At 42.4% G+C, this 20,575-nt stretch overlaps 1 protein-coding gene and 1 long non-coding RNA gene across 3 annotated transcripts in view; one reads left to right on the forward strand and one right to left on the reverse strand.

The window, feature by feature from the left end:
• Nucleotides 1–255: 255 nt before the first annotated feature.
• The window catches only part of LOC142768874 (uncharacterized), a 195,532-nt gene continuing 175,212 nt past the window's right edge, over nucleotides 256–20,575 (forward strand). Inside the window, exon 1 of the long non-coding RNA XR_012885511.1 lies at nucleotides 256–331. This is a non-coding gene — a long non-coding RNA (uncharacterized LOC142768874). The remainder of the gene's footprint in view (nucleotides 332–20,575) is intronic.
• The window catches only part of LOC142768873 (tubby-related protein 3-like), a 91,260-nt gene continuing 79,242 nt past the window's right edge, over nucleotides 8,558–20,575 (reverse strand). For both annotated transcript variants that reach the window (XM_075871323.1, XM_075871324.1), the window contains 5 exons: nucleotides 19,027–19,245; nucleotides 16,452–16,550; nucleotides 15,177–15,264; nucleotides 14,189–14,272; nucleotides 8,558–12,390 (listed from right to left, as the gene is read on the reverse strand). In XM_075871323.1, coding sequence (XP_075727438.1) covers nucleotides 12,257–12,390; nucleotides 14,189–14,272; nucleotides 15,177–15,264; nucleotides 16,452–16,550; nucleotides 19,027–19,245 — 624 coding nt within the window. In that variant the 3' untranslated portion in view covers nucleotides 8,558–12,256. The remainder of the gene's footprint in view (nucleotides 12,391–14,188; nucleotides 14,273–15,176; nucleotides 15,265–16,451; nucleotides 16,551–19,026; nucleotides 19,246–20,575) is intronic.

A 20,575-nucleotide genomic window follows, 5' to 3' on the forward strand; every position in this document is an offset into this window, starting at 1 on the left:
TTTTGTGACAGAAACATGTCGCTGGAGTTGGTGGACTCCCGCACAAAACTCTTCCGTGTTAAAAATAAGCTTTCCTCTAGTGGTGCGAAGCCTATAGTGTGAAGCTGGGCAGCCTTCCTTCGTACTCTTCGGATTTCTCTTTCTTTTCTCCACTCTTCTTTTTTTCTCTTTCTCTTTCAAGTTTTTTTTGTTTTTCTCTTTATTTCAATACACTCCCGTTTTTCTTCCTACTAATTTTAATTCTTCTACTTGCTAGGTATGGCGCTCTCTAGGCAACATCTGGCGCTTGCACTTCCAGAACAAGCTCTCATCACAAGAAAGGGGTGCTATGGTAAGTAGGTCAGCGTTTCCGTGATGTGCCCCATTCACTATAGGCGCTTTAAGACACTATCACTCCCAGCTCACTGAAAGCTGTGACAGCACAGAAGTGGGTAGGCTGATAGCATACAGTCTCGCAAGACCGGAGGTCGCGTCGTAATGCACGTGTGGGGACACATATCATGGAATAAAAGCTCAAGTGAGCATGAGTGAGTGCGCCTGCTGATCCTCTAGCTCTGATCCATTAGACGTGGTGGCTTTTAGGACTGTTCTCGTAAGACCAGAGGCGCGACCAAGTGAGAAGCAATGCAAGCAAGGCCGGATTACTTCTGCCTAAGCTCCCGTAAAAGCCGGTGTTGCGGGGGAGCCTTCACTTTGGCATATAAACCATCGTTGGAGCACAAGTAAACACGACACACAGGAAGAGACAGACGAGGACAGGCGCAAGCCCGATGTACAAGCCCAACAGTTATGGCTTTTAAAGTTCACCTTGATTTCGTTGATTTGAAGTAATCTGTTCACGTATTCCTACTTCTGCAGGACGTCTACCTTTTCTTCCAAGACTACCTTTGTGGAGAACTATTTTAGGTGGATGAAACCAGCACTTGCGCTTCCTCTTGTTTGCCTGACACGGCTGTGCCATGGTCTCACTGCCATTTCTAACCGGGCTAGGTGTTCGTGACTGACTGCTAACCGCCATTTGTTTGTCTGACTTCTTAGTTCGTATTTTTTTATTCAGGCAAAACAAAAATGTGGCCTCCTAAGGTGTGTTGGTATAATGTCAATTTTTTTTACTCGTTCTCCATTAAACGATGCTCTCTCGATTATAGGTTTCTCTGCTACCAGCCCTTCCTTATATGAGAATAAGTTATTTTCAACGTGGTTTCATGTCGATTCACGCTGCCAAATTTCATTGTTGAATGAATATGAACGCATGGCTGTTTTTTCCAGCAGTGACTAAAGTGTCATTCCACTAGCACAGGAATGATAGATCTAGTGTCAACACGGAGAAAAAAACATTGCAGGAATTAGGAGTGAACATATCATAGGTCAACGGAAGGAAAAAAGAAAGGAAGAAATGAAATAAAGAAATTGAAAATAGAAAGAGAGAAAAGAGGAGTAGTTGGACAAGCATTCACACGGACAGCATCACTTGCTCCTATTTTTTAGTTCTTAAACAAACAAAAAATTTTTAGTGAACTGCAAGCACTTGGAAGGTTTTGTCTACATAAATTTTGATTGATCTATCCAGCCGATTGTGTCTGGGTGCTCCTATTGTGGCTTTCTTAAGCTAGAGAACACAGTAGAGTAACACGTACTCTAAATCGTTTATTACTTTTTTTTCTAAACATAGAACACCGAAATTACTATGAAAAGGTAAGAAGTTTTGACAAACATGCCTAGCTCGTTATTACATGAATAACGTGATATTTCGTCGCTACGTCGTAAAACCTTTCCCCCGGTAACGTGTGGCACATAACCGCGTGCCACAGGCCACGTAAGGCCCATATCTTCAACCTGTCCCGAACACATGACAAACGCCCCTTCAGGGGATTGGCGAGTAGAACGTGAATCCTTTCCCTAATTTATGTATCATGTAGATTTTAGGTTCACTATAGTTAACCATTACCAAGGAATGGGGGCAACTGAAATTGGTGATTTAGTGCCAGAGCGTTAAAAAAAACTGACAACGGCCGAGTTTACACGACGTCTTCAAAAATAAATATGAGGGTGCCAGCACGAATCCAATCGAAGCAATCCACGCGGAAATCAAGCATTCATTCGTAGAGTCACTCTAGGTCACGAAACGTTTTTGGAAAAAAGTAACCTGTTCAGGCCCGTTGGAAAAATACCCCATTGGGGAAACTCCAGTTGTGGCTGCATTGCGGGCTATCCAATTTTATATGCGTTACATTCGTGCTTCTTTGGTATAGGCGTCACCTCGAGATAACGTCAATTGCGTACATGAGCCCCAATCACTGAAGTTGGCCTACGTCAGTGCTACCATCACCTCAAGCAGAAGCGTTACATATCAGTTCACCGCTTCTGGTATTAATAGTAGTCATGTTGTTCTGGTGTAATACATGTGTTCCTTTTGGCAGCGTTACACAACAGTAAACAAGTGCTACAAAACATAGGAAACTATTCAACATATGACAGAGTGCAGAATATATCTTTGCCGTCATTTCGTAACGTTTCCCTCGGTAAAACAATTACCAAAGTGATCTTCCTTCCACCTGGTTCGCATCGTGCCTATTCCCATGGTACGTGGAATCTGCTGTATTCGTTCCTTATTTATCTATTAATTATTTCTCAAGACTGCCGGTGAGCTGTTTCTTTTTTTCAGCCAGACATTGCAGGTTCTCACATTGCCGACGTTTCGTGCGCTTAGAAGCGCAGCAAACTGTCCCCTTGACAACAGCGAAGATGGGCATTTATTTGTTGTTTTTCTCATCGCGTTTTATAAAGAAAGGACAAATCATATTACACTCAATGAATTAGGCACAATATATCGATAGCATTACGAAACGCCACGGCGTACCAATATCATCCTTTTTTTTTATTGGAAAAGCGAGGAGCAATGCCTATAACTTCTCCGTATAAGAAGAAAAACAAAACAAAAACAAAAACAGGCTCACATTTCTTATCCCGTATATCCTCCGGCTGTTTGGCGTCGCTTACGATGCCTTAATCAATTTTTGTCTCCCAGTGTGCTTTTATTTTCGGTAAGTGGCTTTTACAGAACCATTGGAATGCTGACACTCTGCGAAAAAAAAAAGCAGCGACGCAGTAGTTAGAAAGAGATCAATAAAAAGTTGTGCACCTTTCTGTGTGATCAATTTCGGTGGGGCCGGTAGTAATCAGCGCGGCATGCACCGTCCCAAGACACAGACGTACCGGATATTAAAAGCCATTTAGGAACCACACATTCGTCGACGACACAGGAAATCCGTTCAAACTGCTGCTGAGTCAGTGGAACAGGGAACGCTGTGCCATTGAATCTCGCGGAAACGATCTTTTTTTCTTTCTCCATTCATTTTGCCGCCTTTACCGTGTGGCCCAAGGTGCGATTTATGGCAACCATCATACGTGCTTATGACCACGAAAGAATCCTTTCATGGAAATATGGTCTCATTATGAGCGGAAAGCCCCACCTAGGCTTAATATTTTATTACAGGAGAGTACAACCTTCGAGAAGACAATTTATATACTGAAAATGCAACTTAATCAATATTCGCCAATCTGACTTCATTGTGATTACAATCTTTTTTATCATTAGCAGGTACTTACGTTTATCTATTTTTATAAAGATTTGCTTTTCTGTGTGATCTGTGTGATTGCTTCTTTTACCAAAACCACAACTGTCTCGTCGAACACCAGATAACTGATGTTCCAGGAGCGTATTCAATTATCATTATTCAATTCCTGGTATTGCCTTGCGTTATATCTCTGAATGAACATAGTTAAAGCAACCATTCGATAATAATGGTTCAGCTTGCTTGTTGATCTATGGGCTTCCAATACTTTTTCAGAATAATGTAATTGCTCTTAACATGAATCGTAAAAATTTGCTGATCCGACAGATGGAATTTAAAAGCCGCAATAGTTGTGCGTACGTCTTGAATGTACGCGAGTATTCACTTGCGTGGTAAAACCCATACTTTTCTATAAATATACAAGAGGGAACTCTGGCGATAGTTTCTTTGGGAGGGGCAATGCATGGCGCTTAAAAGAGCATGGGAGTGATTGAATAGTACTTGGATTTGCCTAGTCTTCTTATCTCCCGTTCCGTTTGGCTTCGCATGACTTGTAGCTGTTTTGTCACGAAACAACACTCGGCAATTGTTCATCAGTTACGCTTCGCCACCTCAATCGTTTATTCTCACCGATTATAATCTGGTCACAATTTTCAAGACGGTTTGTTCTTATATTCGAAATAAAACCGAATAATTGCAGTAAACGAAGCCACAACTGCGTTCTAAGCCCACAAGCACATAGACTACGCAAGTCTACCACCCAAATGGTCGCAGAACGATTGAAGTGCCAGAGTCCCCTGTAGTGATTTTTAGGAAACTCTATGGCCCAACCTAGGACTTGTCACAATTATGGGGAGCAGCCAAAAGTTTTGCCTGTCCCGCTTGGCCTTCACAAGACCCGAGTCATAACACAGCACACGTGTAACCCGCCTCACTGCCTCCAACCCTATCCCGCCTACTGATATCTCGTCGTTGCCACCCGGGCCAAACAGTCCTGGCACCAGGTGTGTTAGGCACTGCACCATGCTCCCGATTGGGTTGCAGAAATTAGGTGCTTTTTCTCATCTTCTAACCACTACCACCACCACCAGCTGTGAGAGAGCAACGTTGTCAACACTCACGTATTATCTCACGATTGAACAGAAAAGTGAAAGGCAGCTTTATGCCACAATGCAATATGATTGGAACTCATATACATTTATTTAACAAAACACACAAACCTTGAAAGCGGCAACAATGAACCCTCAGCATAATTTTATGTTATAAGGATGGTGTCGTGAAGGCAAAAATAATTAGGCTACCGGAAGTTAGTCTAGCTCACAACTAATTGAGATGGAATTGAGATTGCATAATGGTAGTTCTTTTGTTATTTTTAACACCGATGGGCAGTGTTCGCCAAGTTTAACAATAATTTTGTTAACCCTATCCAGAGTAAACAGGCACTAGTCTGCATTACGTAATAACAGGGCAAGATGAACCAGAACTAGTGAAAATCAGCCGCAACGAGTGAACACTGGAAGTCAGGGAAGCATTATTGATTGTTGATTCCTGCCAGGCTTATGGAAGTCAGTGATATTGAATGTTGGTCGTATGCAGTAAGAGTTGTGAAGAGGATATCAAGGAGACGCTCTGCTGTACTGCGTGACCTTGAGTGTCAGGACATAAAGTCAACGTCAATGATTTAAAGACAGCACAACACAAAGCTGAATGGTGCCGGTGATTCGGTAGATTTATATTTCCGACCTTCACGGACCGTTCTAGTACAATCGAACACATACGCAATTTGCTGGAAATTTCACATTTTTTTTCGTAGGCCTATACTTGTTTACTGCCACAGAGTAAATAGATGCTGCGCTTCCAGCTGTCACTGTCGCTGCCAAAGCAAACTTGCAAAAAGGCCCGGTGCAAACGCTTTCCCTCGTGACTCTGGGCACGTCTCGTGCATTTACACTTCCCTTCATTCATAGTGAGGGTGTGGTTCTGGCAGACTTGGTGCCTTGAAGTGGTATGCGAGGGAATAACAGTCGGCTGCCATGCAGTAGTACGATCCCGTGCGTGAAGCCAAAAGAAGCAATCGTGTTCTACTCTCGCTGCAATCACAAGAGGTGGCGCTGACTGACGCTTACACTTTTGAGCACATATATATTTTATAAAGTGGACCGGAGGATGACCGCCTTCGTAGTTCAGGGGTGGAGCATCGAACGAGTTGTTCGAAGGTCGCAAGTTCGGATCCTTCCGGTGGCAAGTTATCTTTTTGTCCACTTTCTTTCCTCGCAATTACGTTGCAATAACTTCTAATGACATTCTATGTACTTTCCCTGGCGTTGTTGCCTGTTAGTTCTCATTATTATTATGTCTAACAAACAAACATAGCCCTTGAGTTTCATGTTATTTTCATTCATATGCCGTTCAGGCTCGTGATGTCTCTAGTTTTTAACTTTCTGGCAAGCTTTGGTAATGTTTACAACCTCAACACCACGTGTCAACGTATTATCTCAACAATAAATGATTAAAATTTAGTTTATAATATGAGTAGCAAGTACGTAAACTATAAACGAAATGGTAATTATGGTGCGATTGGGAACAACCAGGCGCGCCTTTCTTTCACGGATTTATTTACACGAGCGCCACAGTACGGAAGGTGGAGCTCGTATTTATTCTTAGCTTGTAACTGACAATAATTACGTCCTAACAATTTACACTGACTGCATTCCCGGTTGAAGAGTAATGTCATCGAAAATTATGCTCTAAGTGTCTCCGCCACCGTCGGCATCAAACTTTTGGTGGGATCCGGGAGCCTCGTAGAATCGCCATGTGCAGATGGCGTGCCGAAATGAATAAATTAGGAGGCTCGTGGCAATGCGGAGTGGCCGTTACCGTCCCTCGCGTGACCACGTATACAGGCAGTTACGTCAACGCGTGGTCGATTCAGGTGCGTAATTTATGGCGAGCCATAAAGGGGTGAGAGAGAATGAGGGAAGGCGTTAGTGCCTGCTGACGAACCTGTGGTCTCACAAAGTAGCATTACGGCCATTGCGGCAGCCTAGCGGAAGTCAATAAACGTTGTACGACGTACCGGTGTTTAGAAAAGCAGTGACCCTTCCTCCACGGCCAATTTAGGGCATCAGCTTTCAGGTCCCTGCGTGTTTCTCACATCATCCCAGGTGGGCAAAGAGGGTTTGGTGGGACAAGACAAGAGGGGGGGGGGGCATTCCAACCCACCTCATCATCAAACCGGGTAGGGGGGGGGGCATAGTGTCTCTCACATACTTTTAGCCGGTTGAACTTACCCGTGTGAATGTTGCAAGAGAAGGCTTGTTCGCGCAGTATTTGGACCATATTTGCTGCCTTCCAGGAACTGTCTGCTGCGATCTATACTGCAGAAAAGCAGAGGATCAGACAACAGGCCTTTGCGAGAGCCCCGGCATCGCTTCATTATAAACTTTTGATGCATTGTGAAACGAGCTCTGGCCACCACCAACAGGAAACTGTGAGGCGCTATGGCAAACCTTTGCTGCCGCCCCCCCCCCCCCCCCATCCTTTCGGTAAAGAATACGGCACACGACTTGAGTAGTATTACATTTCCAACGAAGCAATGAAAGGAGGCAAATTTTTAAACACAGTCGAGCACGAGCCATAGCGTGCCTGCAGGCACGGTATGTTTTGGACTGCCATAATAGTTTTCCTCCCTGAATTTCCTTATGGTGAACAATTCACACGCTTATGTGAGTGAGGCCATTCACTTTGTGGAGTCACCTTTTGCCACGCAGTGTGCAAAAAAAAAGTATGGTCTTGCCAGAAGAATCTTTCAAAACGTAAACGGCTTTCGTTTATTTACGTGCTATACACTATCAAAATTACGGATATTTTTTGCAGTATTTGATGCACCAAATGAATTACCTGAACCGATGCTGTTGCTTCTTGCTGATGTGTGACTGTTGTCGTCAATATAGACGCTTTTCAATATAGTAAAGGTAGCTATCCTGTTGTGTACTATAAACAAGTAATGGCAGCAAGTCGCTGGGAACAGCCTGTTAAAGCTCGGATCACTTACGCCATGATGCGGAAGCGTGGATTGCTTCCGCCATGATGGGGAAAATGTAGAGCCGACTCTGTTGGTTTCCACACGCATACCGTAGAAGCCAGGTTCATCCAGGGCAGCCTTTCCTCTTGAAGCACCAAGAGGTGCCACTATTTCTTAGGCAAGTGTGAAGCGCTAAGAAGCGCACTTGCGAATTATGAAAAGGGCCTAGTGTAGAAAAACTAGGACGCCACATGTATTTAACGGAAATAGTCCTACCATTCAGCCACTGCAGTGAACATTGTTATCGTTTGACAGTAGCACAAATGATAATATTAAGAAACCTTGTTGTAGTAAGTTTGTATGTCTAAGCTAATGAGGAGATGTTGAACGACATCGATACTAAGCACGCTTTGCTAAACTCAGGTATGCCGATTTACCGTCATGTGTAACGATAAACACTTGCAAGTTTAAAACTTTCCTTCAGGTGTGACCACAGGGAATTGCATGAGTCACCTGCAAGAACGTGCAGCTGCAATACGAAGAATTGGACTGTTAGTTCATAACTACCAGTGCAGAGAAAAACCAAGAAACTTTAAAATGTTTTTGAGGACAATGATCAAATTCACAATGTGGCTTTGACACAAGAGCTCGACATCAAGCTTCTTTTATTCTATGGCAAGAAGTGCTCACTACGGACTGATCATCTTTATTGTTAGTTTGACTCTTTTTTCGGCAAAGTAAGTTACCTTCATGAATAGTAGAATATAATCATTATTTCAAAAGGGTGAAACGCTAGTGCTGTTAGCTCTCATCACAAGTTTATGTCACGCGATCAGTACGCCTCAATAGCTATATATATATATATATATATATATATATATATATATATATATATATATATATCATCCACTGGTATGATGAATGCAACACTTTCAATTCCAAATAAATTGTTTCAAACTTAAAACAGACACTTTTATTCAACATAAACGTGTCAGCACTTCTTGTACAGTACTTTTGTAAAACAACAAATAAACTTTGTGCATATGTAAACGCCTTTCGATATATAAAGGAGTTAATTCTATCTCCATAACATAGTTGTGATGAATACAACCACACAATGACAGCTTAACAATCTAAATTTACGTTATGGCAGCGCAATAGTGCCTTGAAACATGTTGGTGGAGTTATTGTAGTACATCCCTCTGAGGCGCAATGTCCACATAAATGGACTCAACTTGTTTTGGTGAGGTTTTAGCACTAGTGGCCAGAGATAGCAATAAAGAGTGCGCATAGGATGAACTGAACTTTCAGCATTGTCAATGTGATTTCACCGCAATGTGGTGCGTTCTACAGCAGGCCAGCCACTTTGGTGAAATCACTATAATTTTCGATGGCTTGGTCGGCGTGGTGCGTTCCAAAATCATCAAAAGATTTTTTCTTGCTCTATTTCAAGACACAAAAGCGAATCGCGCGTGCATTTTAAAGCTGTCATTTGGTTCTTTTAATTAAAATGAGACATGACAGCAAAGTAATTATATGTTTAATTATGCGTAAATAGAAATAATATTAATGCTTGCACGAAACAACCTAGTCTTTTGATTGGAAAGTAATATCAACTGCTTTAGAATTATGTGCGAGTCTTACAAACAGTCGATAATATCTGCTCATAAAAAGATATGTGGTGAGATAAGAAGGTTTCTTTTGCAAAATTCTATGGGTCAGATGTGTTGTCGAATGTGCGCGAATGCGCTCACCATTATCTAAGAATAAACACTCGCGCTGCCTTCGAGGGAGCTCTACAACATTTCCAGTTGTACAGCATGACACTTATTTGAAAGGCCTCAGCTATGAATACAGATTGCCAGGTTGGTGGCTTGGGCTTTGTGGTTGAACACTGTGAACGATAAGTTAGCGCGAAAAGTATACAAAATACCACAGTCAGGTCGCAAAAAAACCTAAGTGAGTTACACTCAACTTTCACACTCGACTTCCGCGCTGCTTTATTGTTTTCGAACAAAAGAAGCTACATTTTAAACATTCGATAACTTTTTAAACTCATTTAGTGCGTAAGTTATAAAAAAAACTGCGCATAGGATGAATAATCTATGCCCTTATTCGTAAAAGCGTTTAGTGATTCACATGCTTAGGAGGAAAGTTTTCAACCCATCACAGTGTGCTACATATCCTTAGCAATGTCATCTGACTATCGAGAAATGCCTGCGAACTTTTCGAGGCCAGATTCATCAGCAACCTCCTGCAACCTAATACTACTTCTAATCCGACTGAAAATTGCACATGAAACGAAAAAAATATTGAATATGGTCCTTACAACTTTTTCGTAGGCTGCTGTTTGAAACTATACAGCATAACTTCTTTCACAATCTCACGTTTCCTCCAAGTTCACATGTGTACCGATATGTCATTTTACTCACTACGCTTTTTATGGCCGAAGATCAGGTCAGATCTCTTAGGTAGCTTGATGTACCGAGAAATATTACCTATTAGGCAAGCACACATGATGATCTGCATTACACAGTGTCAATCTAACATTTAGGATAGCCACACCAGAGCACTGTGAGGCTATTGTGCTCAGCGCATGGCCGTATGACCAACTCAAAGTAGCTCGGCTGGGTGAAGACGCTGCCAAGACTCAACGTCTGGCCACTGCCTGAAGGAGGACAGCTCCCTTAGGGTCTATTCTACCGTCCCCAACCTGCCTTGAGCCCAGAAAAGACAAAAATAATGCGTTGTATCTTTCAGTCTCCATAAAAGTAGCCGGTTTAATTTTAGCGTACTCTTCATAAACAATGCTTCCTTTTTCAATGTTCGCCACTGTTCGTGAGCTACTATCTTGCGGCGATAAGTTCATCCAGTATTCCCGTTGGACTGAAGCAATTGCTCTACCAAGTGAGTTTGTCAGGAGACAAGAAATTGAAAAAAAAAAAACGGGACACTTCGGTTCTGCCTTGATTGGCAATACCAACTGAGCAGCACCCACGCTGTATGAAAACCTTCATGTGTCTGTTTCACTGTCTTCTTTTATGAAATGTCATTGTCTCCTCACTGCGAGGAAGTATCGGTACTGAACCTCTCCAACAACAAATTTAAGCTCAGCAAGCAATACTATTAGATGAGTTTTGAAGTTATTGTCCAGTGGTTGAGGCACACATCACATGAAAAAAAAAGGAATAATTAATTGTACAGTATCAATACCGTCTGACGGTTGAGGTGTTCTTTTTTGTTTTGAGGATGCTAACACTCATGCAGAAAATCTTCACTCAAGTAAGGGGGTGTTAATGAACTGCGACTGCAAAACTTCTCCGATCTGACTATGTTCGCTTAAAAATTTTCACTTAGCTGCCGAGCAAAAACACTAGTTTGACCTAGGACAATGTGTGCGGGGAGATTTTTATGAAAAAAACTGGCTATTCAAAAGAAGTAAATTCAGTTGTTGTTCAGCCTCGGACCTCTCATCGTTTACAAACATTCAATACCCTAGTCACCAAGTGTTCTCTTAGTGAAAGTTATTCAAGGTATCTCGGCAAGCTTTCTCGGAACAGCCTCAATCAGCAGGTCAAGATTGTTTTCACTCAATGTGGTCAGCGATGTAGCAGCAAATATTATTTCGTGGAGTCCTAGGCGTTCTGCTGTGGAACATAGTTGGGCAAACGAACAATATTTGGGGGAGTGCAGAGTGTCATTGTGCTTGATTAGTAAGACAACATTTAGCTCCATGGAGCCCTTCGAGCTGCTTTGTCTTCCCAGCCTACCAAGGTACAAGATTCGATCGTGCCATATATGCTGAATCTCATTATAACGAAGCAATATATAATAACATAGAAGAGCACTATCGTAGTAAGTGATAATGGAAAAGCGCGTATTTTTCAGACGTTATTACAGACTGGAAGTTCCTTTGTGTTCCTGCATTTGATATTTCATATCAACATGTATTTGATACAAGCTGATTTGAAAATATTAAATTATTCCTTCTTCACTACATAGCGTATTCATGATATTCATGTTCGTGTTATTGTCATACTTGCGTCACATGGTCACGTTTGAACACGATCAGGCCTGAATCCGGGCGATATTCATTGATCGTGATTGACTTGTTTAAGCAAGCGGCAGCAGGGAGCCAATCATTATTTCAGATTTGGGTGCACGTTATAGAACCTCCGGTGGTCGAAATTTCCGAAGCCCTCCACTACGGCGTCTCTCATAATCATATGGTGGATTTGGGACGTTAAACCCCACATATCAATCAATCAATCAATCAATCAAGCCAATCACTATCAATGAACTCCATCCTAAAGGCAATCAGTGGAGTGCCGTGTGACAATGGTGTAATATATAGCAAGATTCTGTTGTAATAGCACTGAGATAGGAAACAGAGATGAAAGAAAGCCGAAAGGATGAGTGCAGTGAGCGAGGACTGCACAATGCTTGCCCGCAAAACACGCTAGTAAACCTCCGCATTGTCCGGCGAGGGGTCATTGTGCGTCGCCTCAAGGACCCGTGGTATCAATTGTACGTCACTGAAGGCGAATCTGTGGCAGTTCAAGTTCATCAGGTGCAGTTGCCTGGCGTGGACCAGAGTTCTTCGCCATTTTCGATTATTCCGCAGCAAGGGAATGTCGTTGGACGACTGCAGTAACAGTCATTCGCAGGCTAGCTTGCTGTCAAAACTCGACAGGGCGATTGCGAACGCTTGCAGCGCGCAGAGAGGGTAACAGTAGTCCATGCTGAAGCACTCTTCTGTCACTCGGCCAAACTGCATCACGATGTAGTCGGCTAGAAAAAAAACCAATTACATCAAGTTGGTTCTAATGGAGAGCATTCAGTGCTCATCTATATCAATAAACAGACAAAGCAAATTATATTTGATTTCTTCAGCATTGCGGACGGTAGTGTTAAAAAGGTGGATATATTTATTGAATTAACTTCGGCGAATTGACAAGAAAGTCAGCGAGAGATTGAAATGGCTTACTTAAACGGGGTTACTAACAATTCTACCAGTTTCAAGATCAGCTCTCAGTCAAAAATATACGTTGTTTTTTATGAACGTTAAAACAGCTTTCAAAACAAATTGGCCCCACATCTGCATGTTAATCTGCAAATGTCGTCGGAAGACGATCGTCTTGCGTCTGGAGAGAGTGAACAAAACGTTTATTTGACGTTCTGCGCAAGAAAATTGGTGAATGGTATTCTGAAGGCGCTGCGTTAGAGTGCCTCGAGCGTGCAGCGGAGGCAAACGAGCGCATCAAGCCTCGTCACACCTGAAACATGAGCGCTATCTGGCAGTTATCTTGGAAAACGAAGCGTGTGGGTCTGAGACGGGCGTGCGTTCCTGTCTGAGAGGTGGTAAGGTGTAGAACGCAAGGCGACGGGTAGGCGCCACCACCGTTTCGTCTTAGCAAATCGTTGGAAACAATTGCCCTTTCGTGCAACCGTTGCACGGTCAGTGCAGCGTGATAAACGCTACGGTCCTTAGAATTTCAAATGCGCATGGGAGTAGGAGCCTCTGTCAGGCAATACGGCCTTTAGCTCTTACTCCTCTTTCTCTATCAGAAAGAAATAAAATAAACTTCAAACTTCCAACTTATGTATGCCTTTTCTAGTAAAATACGCACATAGAGAATATATATGTGTTGTTATGATGCCTCAGATATGCACAGTATTTGCTTTTTCATTGACAATCGCACAAGTGAGAACGCTGAACCTTGAGCAACATTAGTGGGCGCTGCGGATAGGGTCAGCCGTTCGGGATATCGGCTGGTGCCGTTTAATGTAGCCGGTATTGTTAAGAGTGGACAAAGAGACAAATGTACAGACAGACCGAAATTGTTCGTCGAAGGTCCCCAAGAAAGACCTTCGAAGGTCCCCAAGAAAGGCCTTTAAAATCAGTAGTGCTTTACAGAAAAAACTTCCAGAAACAATGGAGTGTCCCTTCTCTCGCGTTATGTATAGGGCGTTGCAGCACCAATATATACACACTGTAGTGTCTGCATGGTTCGCAGGTTCATGCACGGGACATGCTGACCAGAAAGTCCTTTTAATTCAAGTGCTCGTCGTTAGGTTAGCGACTATTAACTCTTAACCAAACGAACAGCGTTGCACAAAACGATGAAAATTTGGATTAAGAAAATGGTACCTATTCGCCCAAACGTGACGAATAAGTTATTTCATACCTCTCGAACAAAACTTCAGTCACACGTATGGAACATTACCATCAGTTACGTATCAAGTCATATGAGTCCACATAGACCATGTGGCACACATGTGTCATATTTGCTTTGTGACAATTTTTGGGTCTCAGCCGAGTTTTATAGCTTGAGGCAGTGTTCTGAAAAATTGACGTTGACTGCGAATTACACTGTACTCTCAGTTTCGTATGTAACGACACTGCATGTTGTTCAAGGGTGACAATACCTTTCTCGATGGCAAAGATGCCATCTGTGTACTGATAACAACTGCTCCACCTCTAGACTAAAAATCACTGCCACCCTCCTGCGCTCGCCAACTGAGTGCAACTGATAATAATAAATGGGCATCTACGATTAAAGGCGATTGCTCTTGATGCTATCCTTACCGTCGTTTTCGTGGACAATCTGAAAATTCTTCACGGATGCTTGCGTCACACGGCCGTGGAAGTTGAGCACGTAGGACTGCGTGTCTGCAAGAGTTAATAGACGTAGCAGTGAATATTAGAATATAACTATAGCTTATATAGTTATTTATAGCTATATAACTGATATAACTAAATATGACTAACGTGGTTGCTTGGGCGAGCTGGTACAACATGATTCACGTACAAAACAGCGCCAATAATGAAGGACAAGAAAAGAAGGAGACAGACAGCGGCACTGTCTATATATAACTGATATATTTATAGCGTTCAGGGATACACGGAGGATGGATGTCATGACAAATCACGGAACAAGAGAGTCTCACTGGACCCACAAACTCGACGAAGGGAGTGGCGGCTGTCCTCGTCACGGCCTTGGCTGGAACAAGACCACTTGTCTTAAAATTTTCTCCAGCGACATTTTCTATCGAACAGTTTCCGATCAAATCAGAACAAAATCATCATTGCCAAATTCTCGATGAGCCGTGTCATTTAGTGAATTTTGCAGGCATGACTAATTCTTCTAAACGAAACAGAAAACCCCACTACCCCTTTTGCATATAGATATAAAACTGGTATCCCACGAGTACTTTTGATCGCGAGTACGGTCAATCCAGATCTCATTTTTCGATCACAATAAATAATCGTCGCTACTACATGGTTCATACTGATCGTGATGGAGTTTCGCGGAGGTGCCTATCAAAGAAATAAAGAAATAAAATTTCTATCTTGGATCCAGATCGTAAGGCGACATTGCGATCCTCTCGATACCAATCGCGCCTGATCGTGATTAAAGGTGAACGGTGTAGCAGCTCCTTATTTGGATCAGACCTAATATTGATCAGTGTTGATCGCGATCAAAAATTGGCCTTGTGGCACCTCTAAAAAAAGTTCGTCAAGTCCGCCTATCCTATCCTGAAAATAAGTGGTTATTTGTGATCAGAGCCCTTACTTTCGTTCCAGACCGGCGTTTTGTTGCGAAGTTCAAGCAGGTTTTCTGTGTTGCGACTTTTCCACCGCTCAAGCAGGCCGCCATGTTCCTTTGAAAGTAAAAGAAAACACAAATGCATAAATAATTAGAATAAAATTTCGTTAATAAAATGCACTGCACGAGAAAAACTATCATTGTATCAATAAGGTTTCAAATAATAGGTGATTATTTATTAAAGCTTGTCACATAAATATTGGTTTTATTTGGCAATGATTTTGTTAACACATAATCCAAGCTATCCAAGGTTCACAAACTATTCTTCTATAATATATCCTGTCTGATTCTTTCGATAAAGGCTCCTTTAATTTTAATTTCTATAATTCTCTTCTCGAAAATTGTTATGACATTTCCCGTACTAATACCACCTGCCTTAAGGCAGGTGGTATTTGTGCCATATGACTCTATAAACAGTGGCCGTGGCTTTATAAACGCTCAAGAGGGTTTTGTGTCAATTGAGAAAGGAAATTATTATCATAAAACAGCACACTTGTTGAGCTTCAATTTAATCTTTGCTGATGCCTGTCGAGTCCTGTAAGTCTTCTAAAAAAAGATGCTATCCTTTTTGCTAACAAAAATGTCTTGAGCTATATTTACTGGGTTCCTCTTTCCATAACAATTTCATTAACAATAGCTAATGTTGGTTATTTCCACCAGCCAAAATACCCTTCTTCTAGAATCCAGAACTTTCTGGACTCATCCGCACAGTGATTTCGAGAAGTGAACTTTGCTTCTCTCGTATTAAGCCTATTTATTTGTCTGTGCATCTTGTGGTGACAAAAAGCAATACTGGAGAAATTTTGTAAGACTAACCTCGACAGTATCTTCCACGTGTATGCAGAGAAAAAAAAATATCTCTTAGCGAGGTCTCTTTCTGAAGTGCCTCTTTCACGTGCACATTATAAAGAAGCACCGAAAATTGTTTGATGCCTATTTGGACCTGTAAACCTCACTTCTATTTGAAACGTTTGTACAATCAACAGATAAGTCATTCTTTTCTCATACGTCGGCCAACGTATTGCTGCTGCTGCGACTACTACTGTGATGCTAACACTGCTTTTATTGAGATTATTTCTACTATTATCTCCTTAAGGTGCTGCCGCTGCGTGTATGATCCTCAAAGACGAACGAGATAGTGATAATTATGTTCACAACCATGCAGCTGGGTTTTCGATTTTGATGATGACAAAAAATATGGTTGCATTTAAGCTTCCATTGCGTATATAAATGCCAACTCACGAAAGACGGCTTCAGCTCAATCCTCTTGTGGTCTTTGGTCATGGCTGGTAGAATGACGGTCATCTTCCTGGGTCCCTTGAATCCCAGCACGTTGGTCTCCTGCGAACCATTTGTGAGAGCTTTTGCAACGTGAGCAGTTCTAAATGAGGGCGCATCATGCTGAACTGGCCATTACTGATTTCGCCAAAGTCCAGGGCCATATTTTGAGCTAGAGATATGGCCACATGTATGTATTTCAGCACCTGCTAATTGGCTGGTTGAAAAAACCCGGACGAGCAGGGGTATCCATGAGGAGGCGGTCGAATATGTACATACATCACGCATAGTGACACTGCCATCATAAGAAATAAAACTTCAATGTGTCAAGCTTGCCTCCACGTTAGTTCCCGTTGCCCCAGATTACCACCGTAGCAAATTAAAGAAACAAAAAAGAAGCACGTTCATTTATAGACATCCTCACTAGTAGCGAGTGGGGCGCCAAGGATGCTTTAGCCACTACATAAACTCCCGGCATCACGCAATCTTGCCACATCGTAGAAACAGCTTTTTCATTGGTAACGTAGCATGAACTTTTAGTGCTGCTGATATTAATGCTACAGTTCATACGGGAAGTGCACAATGCTGAACACGTTCTCGAATTTCACCTGTTTAGAGCCTACGCTTTTTTGCGCAGTGAGGCCAAGCGCATACTTTTTGATGCAGAAAATTAGTAAACATCACTTCGTGTATAACGGCGTCTTTATGACGTACATGACCACAGAATAGCGTTTTGAGGTGAATTCCAGTATCACAATAAAATAGTAGAACACGTGAGTATGTTAACAAACACAGTTTTTGGGGGGGGGGAGGGGGAGGGGTTGTCACTGCCTTTATATGTATTGCCACTACAATAAATTTTACGCTCAGTAAAAAATTGTGCCTATTCATTATGACAACTTGGTAGCGCAAACAAAGGAGGAATGCCTATTGTATGTCAAATTTTTTAGTGAAGTGATCAAAATAGGCACGACCACATTCTTACACACCTCTGTATACAACTTTAACGTGTAATATCGTAGTCGCACACTTCAGATATTTGTGGTACCAAATAATGAGCAAAGCTATATCTAAACAGTAATTCTCACGTAACAAAAAGGCTAAAGCCTATAGTGTACAAAACTACCGTCTTGCCTATTCTTGAGTACGCTAACATTTTTGGGACCAGTTTTTTCTGGTTAATATTATTAAGGTATAACTTGCTCTGAATCTAGCAGTGCAATGCAAATCATCCGCCTCGGAGCAAGAAAACTTCCTCCCGCTCGACCAGTGGAATTCACAATAATTGTGTGAATCTTTTCTTGCCGGTTGATTATCGAAAGGTTCTTGCCTTTGAGTCTTGTGCCTTTTCTCTGGTGTTTTTCCTTAATGAGTTGTGTTTACGTTTTTTGCTATCGTACACTATGCTACCGCTTCTGCCTAACGAGTTTATATACGTTCTATTCACCATCCTATCCCACTCTGGAACAGTTGCGCTAGGAGTCAGCAGCATTGTAAAATAACTTGGTAAATAAATATACAATTGTTATACTCGTAGGTGGCGACCAAGGTCGGTGGCGTCTCGTAGAGAGCGGAAGCGGCAGTATTTTCTAGAAATTTTTCTTCCACAAGACGCGTTACAAGATAACTTCTGCGATAATCTCACACGAAGCATTCCAGCTTTCCACTAGCAGATTTGGCTTGGCTTGATTCGAGTGCTCATTCAAAGATTATTGTGGCTGTTCGAAATCTCCTATTGAAAAAACTACAAGAGGTAGACTATTTGATCAAGCTAGCCGGTAATTACCCACCATTGTACATAGCGCAATACCTTACAAAGAACCTGCTGCAAGCGCTTGTGACCCCCCTCGTTAGTCTAGATATTATGGTGCTCCAATGTTCAACTGATGTTCGCGGATCCAATTCCGGCCACGCAGTCACATACTGTTGGAGCTTAAACGATAGAGGTTCATGTGCTTAAATTTAGGTGCACGTTAGAGACCGTGCCAATTTAAGTGCACCCTACATTTAATGCTGAAATTTTAGAAACCCTTTACTAGGGCGTCTATAGACCCTTGATGAGATCTTGTTTTGTCCACCGATGTGCCTGAATAGCATCGGTGGGCTAGAATAGCGTTAGAAAATAGCCCGCTAATTTTCTACACTTCTCTTCCCTTATTTGGCAAAATATACTCGAACAAATGTTCTTTTGAGCTACAAAAAGACTACAAAATATTGCCTTAATAATTACGCACGTTCTTTTTATGTGAAAAACTAATAAGCGACTTTTTTTACACTTGAAAAAAAAATGTGAAAACGTCCTTTCAGTTTCGACGTCACGAGCTGGTAAATTAGGTGACCGGAAGTTCTTTTGGGGCACAACGCTTGTAACCTTGAAACCGTCTCCAATGTTCATAGTATCGTGGTTCTGGTTTGTGAAACACCAGTTATCACATTACAATCGGTCGTGGTTTGTCCCTTTTGAATCCGTCTTCACTAAAGCGTCGCGCCACTTACAATTGTGACCTTGACGTATATTTCAAGGCAGTGGTGCACTCACGTAAACTACAGCTCCGATCTCGGAACGAACCGAGCGCTTCTCGGCGTTCTGCCGGGGCTTCTCGGCGCAGTCGTAGATGGTGAAGGCGGTGCCGAGGAGATTGGAGCGCAGCTTCCCCACAAAAGACTCGCCTCCCCGCGAAAGGTCGGTGGGGTCCACAGAGATCAGGTAGTTCGACGTGGCGCTCTTTTTACGCTTCCGTGCGGCGAGCAGAAACACCTGCGAGAAACGGACGCACCGGATAGATTTAATCCGGATTTTATTGGGGCGAACAGCCTTAGATGCCACTGCACACGAGAAAGTGAGTCGACGCCAACACGAGTAAACGCAAAGAAGAATTCACGCATATCCACGAAGTGAACTCGGATGCTAGGGCGAAGTACTGCGCGTTGGATTACGAATCATGGCCTTTTATTTTCTTATGGTTAAGAACTTTTTGTTCTGTTCTGTCAAGGTTTGATTGATGGGTACATAAATGTCGGGGTTTTCTCTACGCTGTTGTGACCTTATATTTTGTTTGTTTTGAATAACAACCTTTTGATAACCTTTTTGTTGTTCAGAAATATTCGGGTTAGTTCACATGCACCTCGGCTACATCGGCTGTAAATGCCGGACGGTGATTTACGGACATGGTGCGATTTCAAGGCTTCACCCCCAGAAATTATTAGGATGTGCTAGCATCGCTCTATTACGCCATCATAGCGAGGTAAATAGTCGGAATTAGTAACGTTATGACGTACCCAATAAGACGTCATAAAACGTGACGTCATAGTGGCAACACTATCTAAGTTAGGCGTCGATCGGTTAAAGAAGGGTTATTGCATAAGGCACTGCCTCACTATCTGTGGTGAAGAGACCTTGTAATGCCTCCGATCCTGATTGTAATGCGAATCTACGTTAGCTGCAGAAGGCTTTTGTTGAGAGGAGGGAGGGACGAAATCAAAGCATTAGGGTGGTCAGATAAAGCATATTTTTTTTTTAGTTTTGATGCGTATTACGCAAACGCCGAAGGGACAGTGTGACTCAATCAGCGTACGCCTTCCTTGATGGGGTCACGCAGAAAGAGCATAACATACAACATGGACTGAATGGTTCACTAAATGTGGCAGTAATAAGACTGCCCGTCAATGAAAGACACGATAATTCATTCAAGTTGCTTTATCGATACACGTGGTGTCTCGGTCTACCTCAGAAACCAATATTTTACATTTGCTGCGGAGGATAGCACGACTGCACACCTTCAGATAAATTTGTCTTTGAAGTGGTCATGTCTTGTAAGAAAAGGCATCTTAAAGGCGTAATAGAATAGATCACAAGATTTCAACGGTGTACCTCCAAACTACTCAGTTTCCGCGTGAGCCCTAACGCGAGAGTTCTCGCCACTCGGTGCACAAACCGAACCCTTGTGGTACAGATCCGCTAATCGCCTGTTTTGACATGTTCAATTTGAAAATGCACATTCAAGTACGGCATCTTTACAGTGAATGATAGCCATAAAAGCCTGCAATGAACATTATTTATGCAATCTATTCTTTGTGTTGCTCAATGG

This window comes from Rhipicephalus microplus, chromosome 8 (genome assembly GCF_043290135.1).
Source record: "Rhipicephalus microplus isolate Deutch F79 chromosome 8, USDA_Rmic, whole genome shotgun sequence".
In the NCBI taxonomy this organism is placed as follows: domain Eukaryota; kingdom Metazoa; phylum Arthropoda; class Arachnida; order Ixodida; family Ixodidae; genus Rhipicephalus; species Rhipicephalus microplus.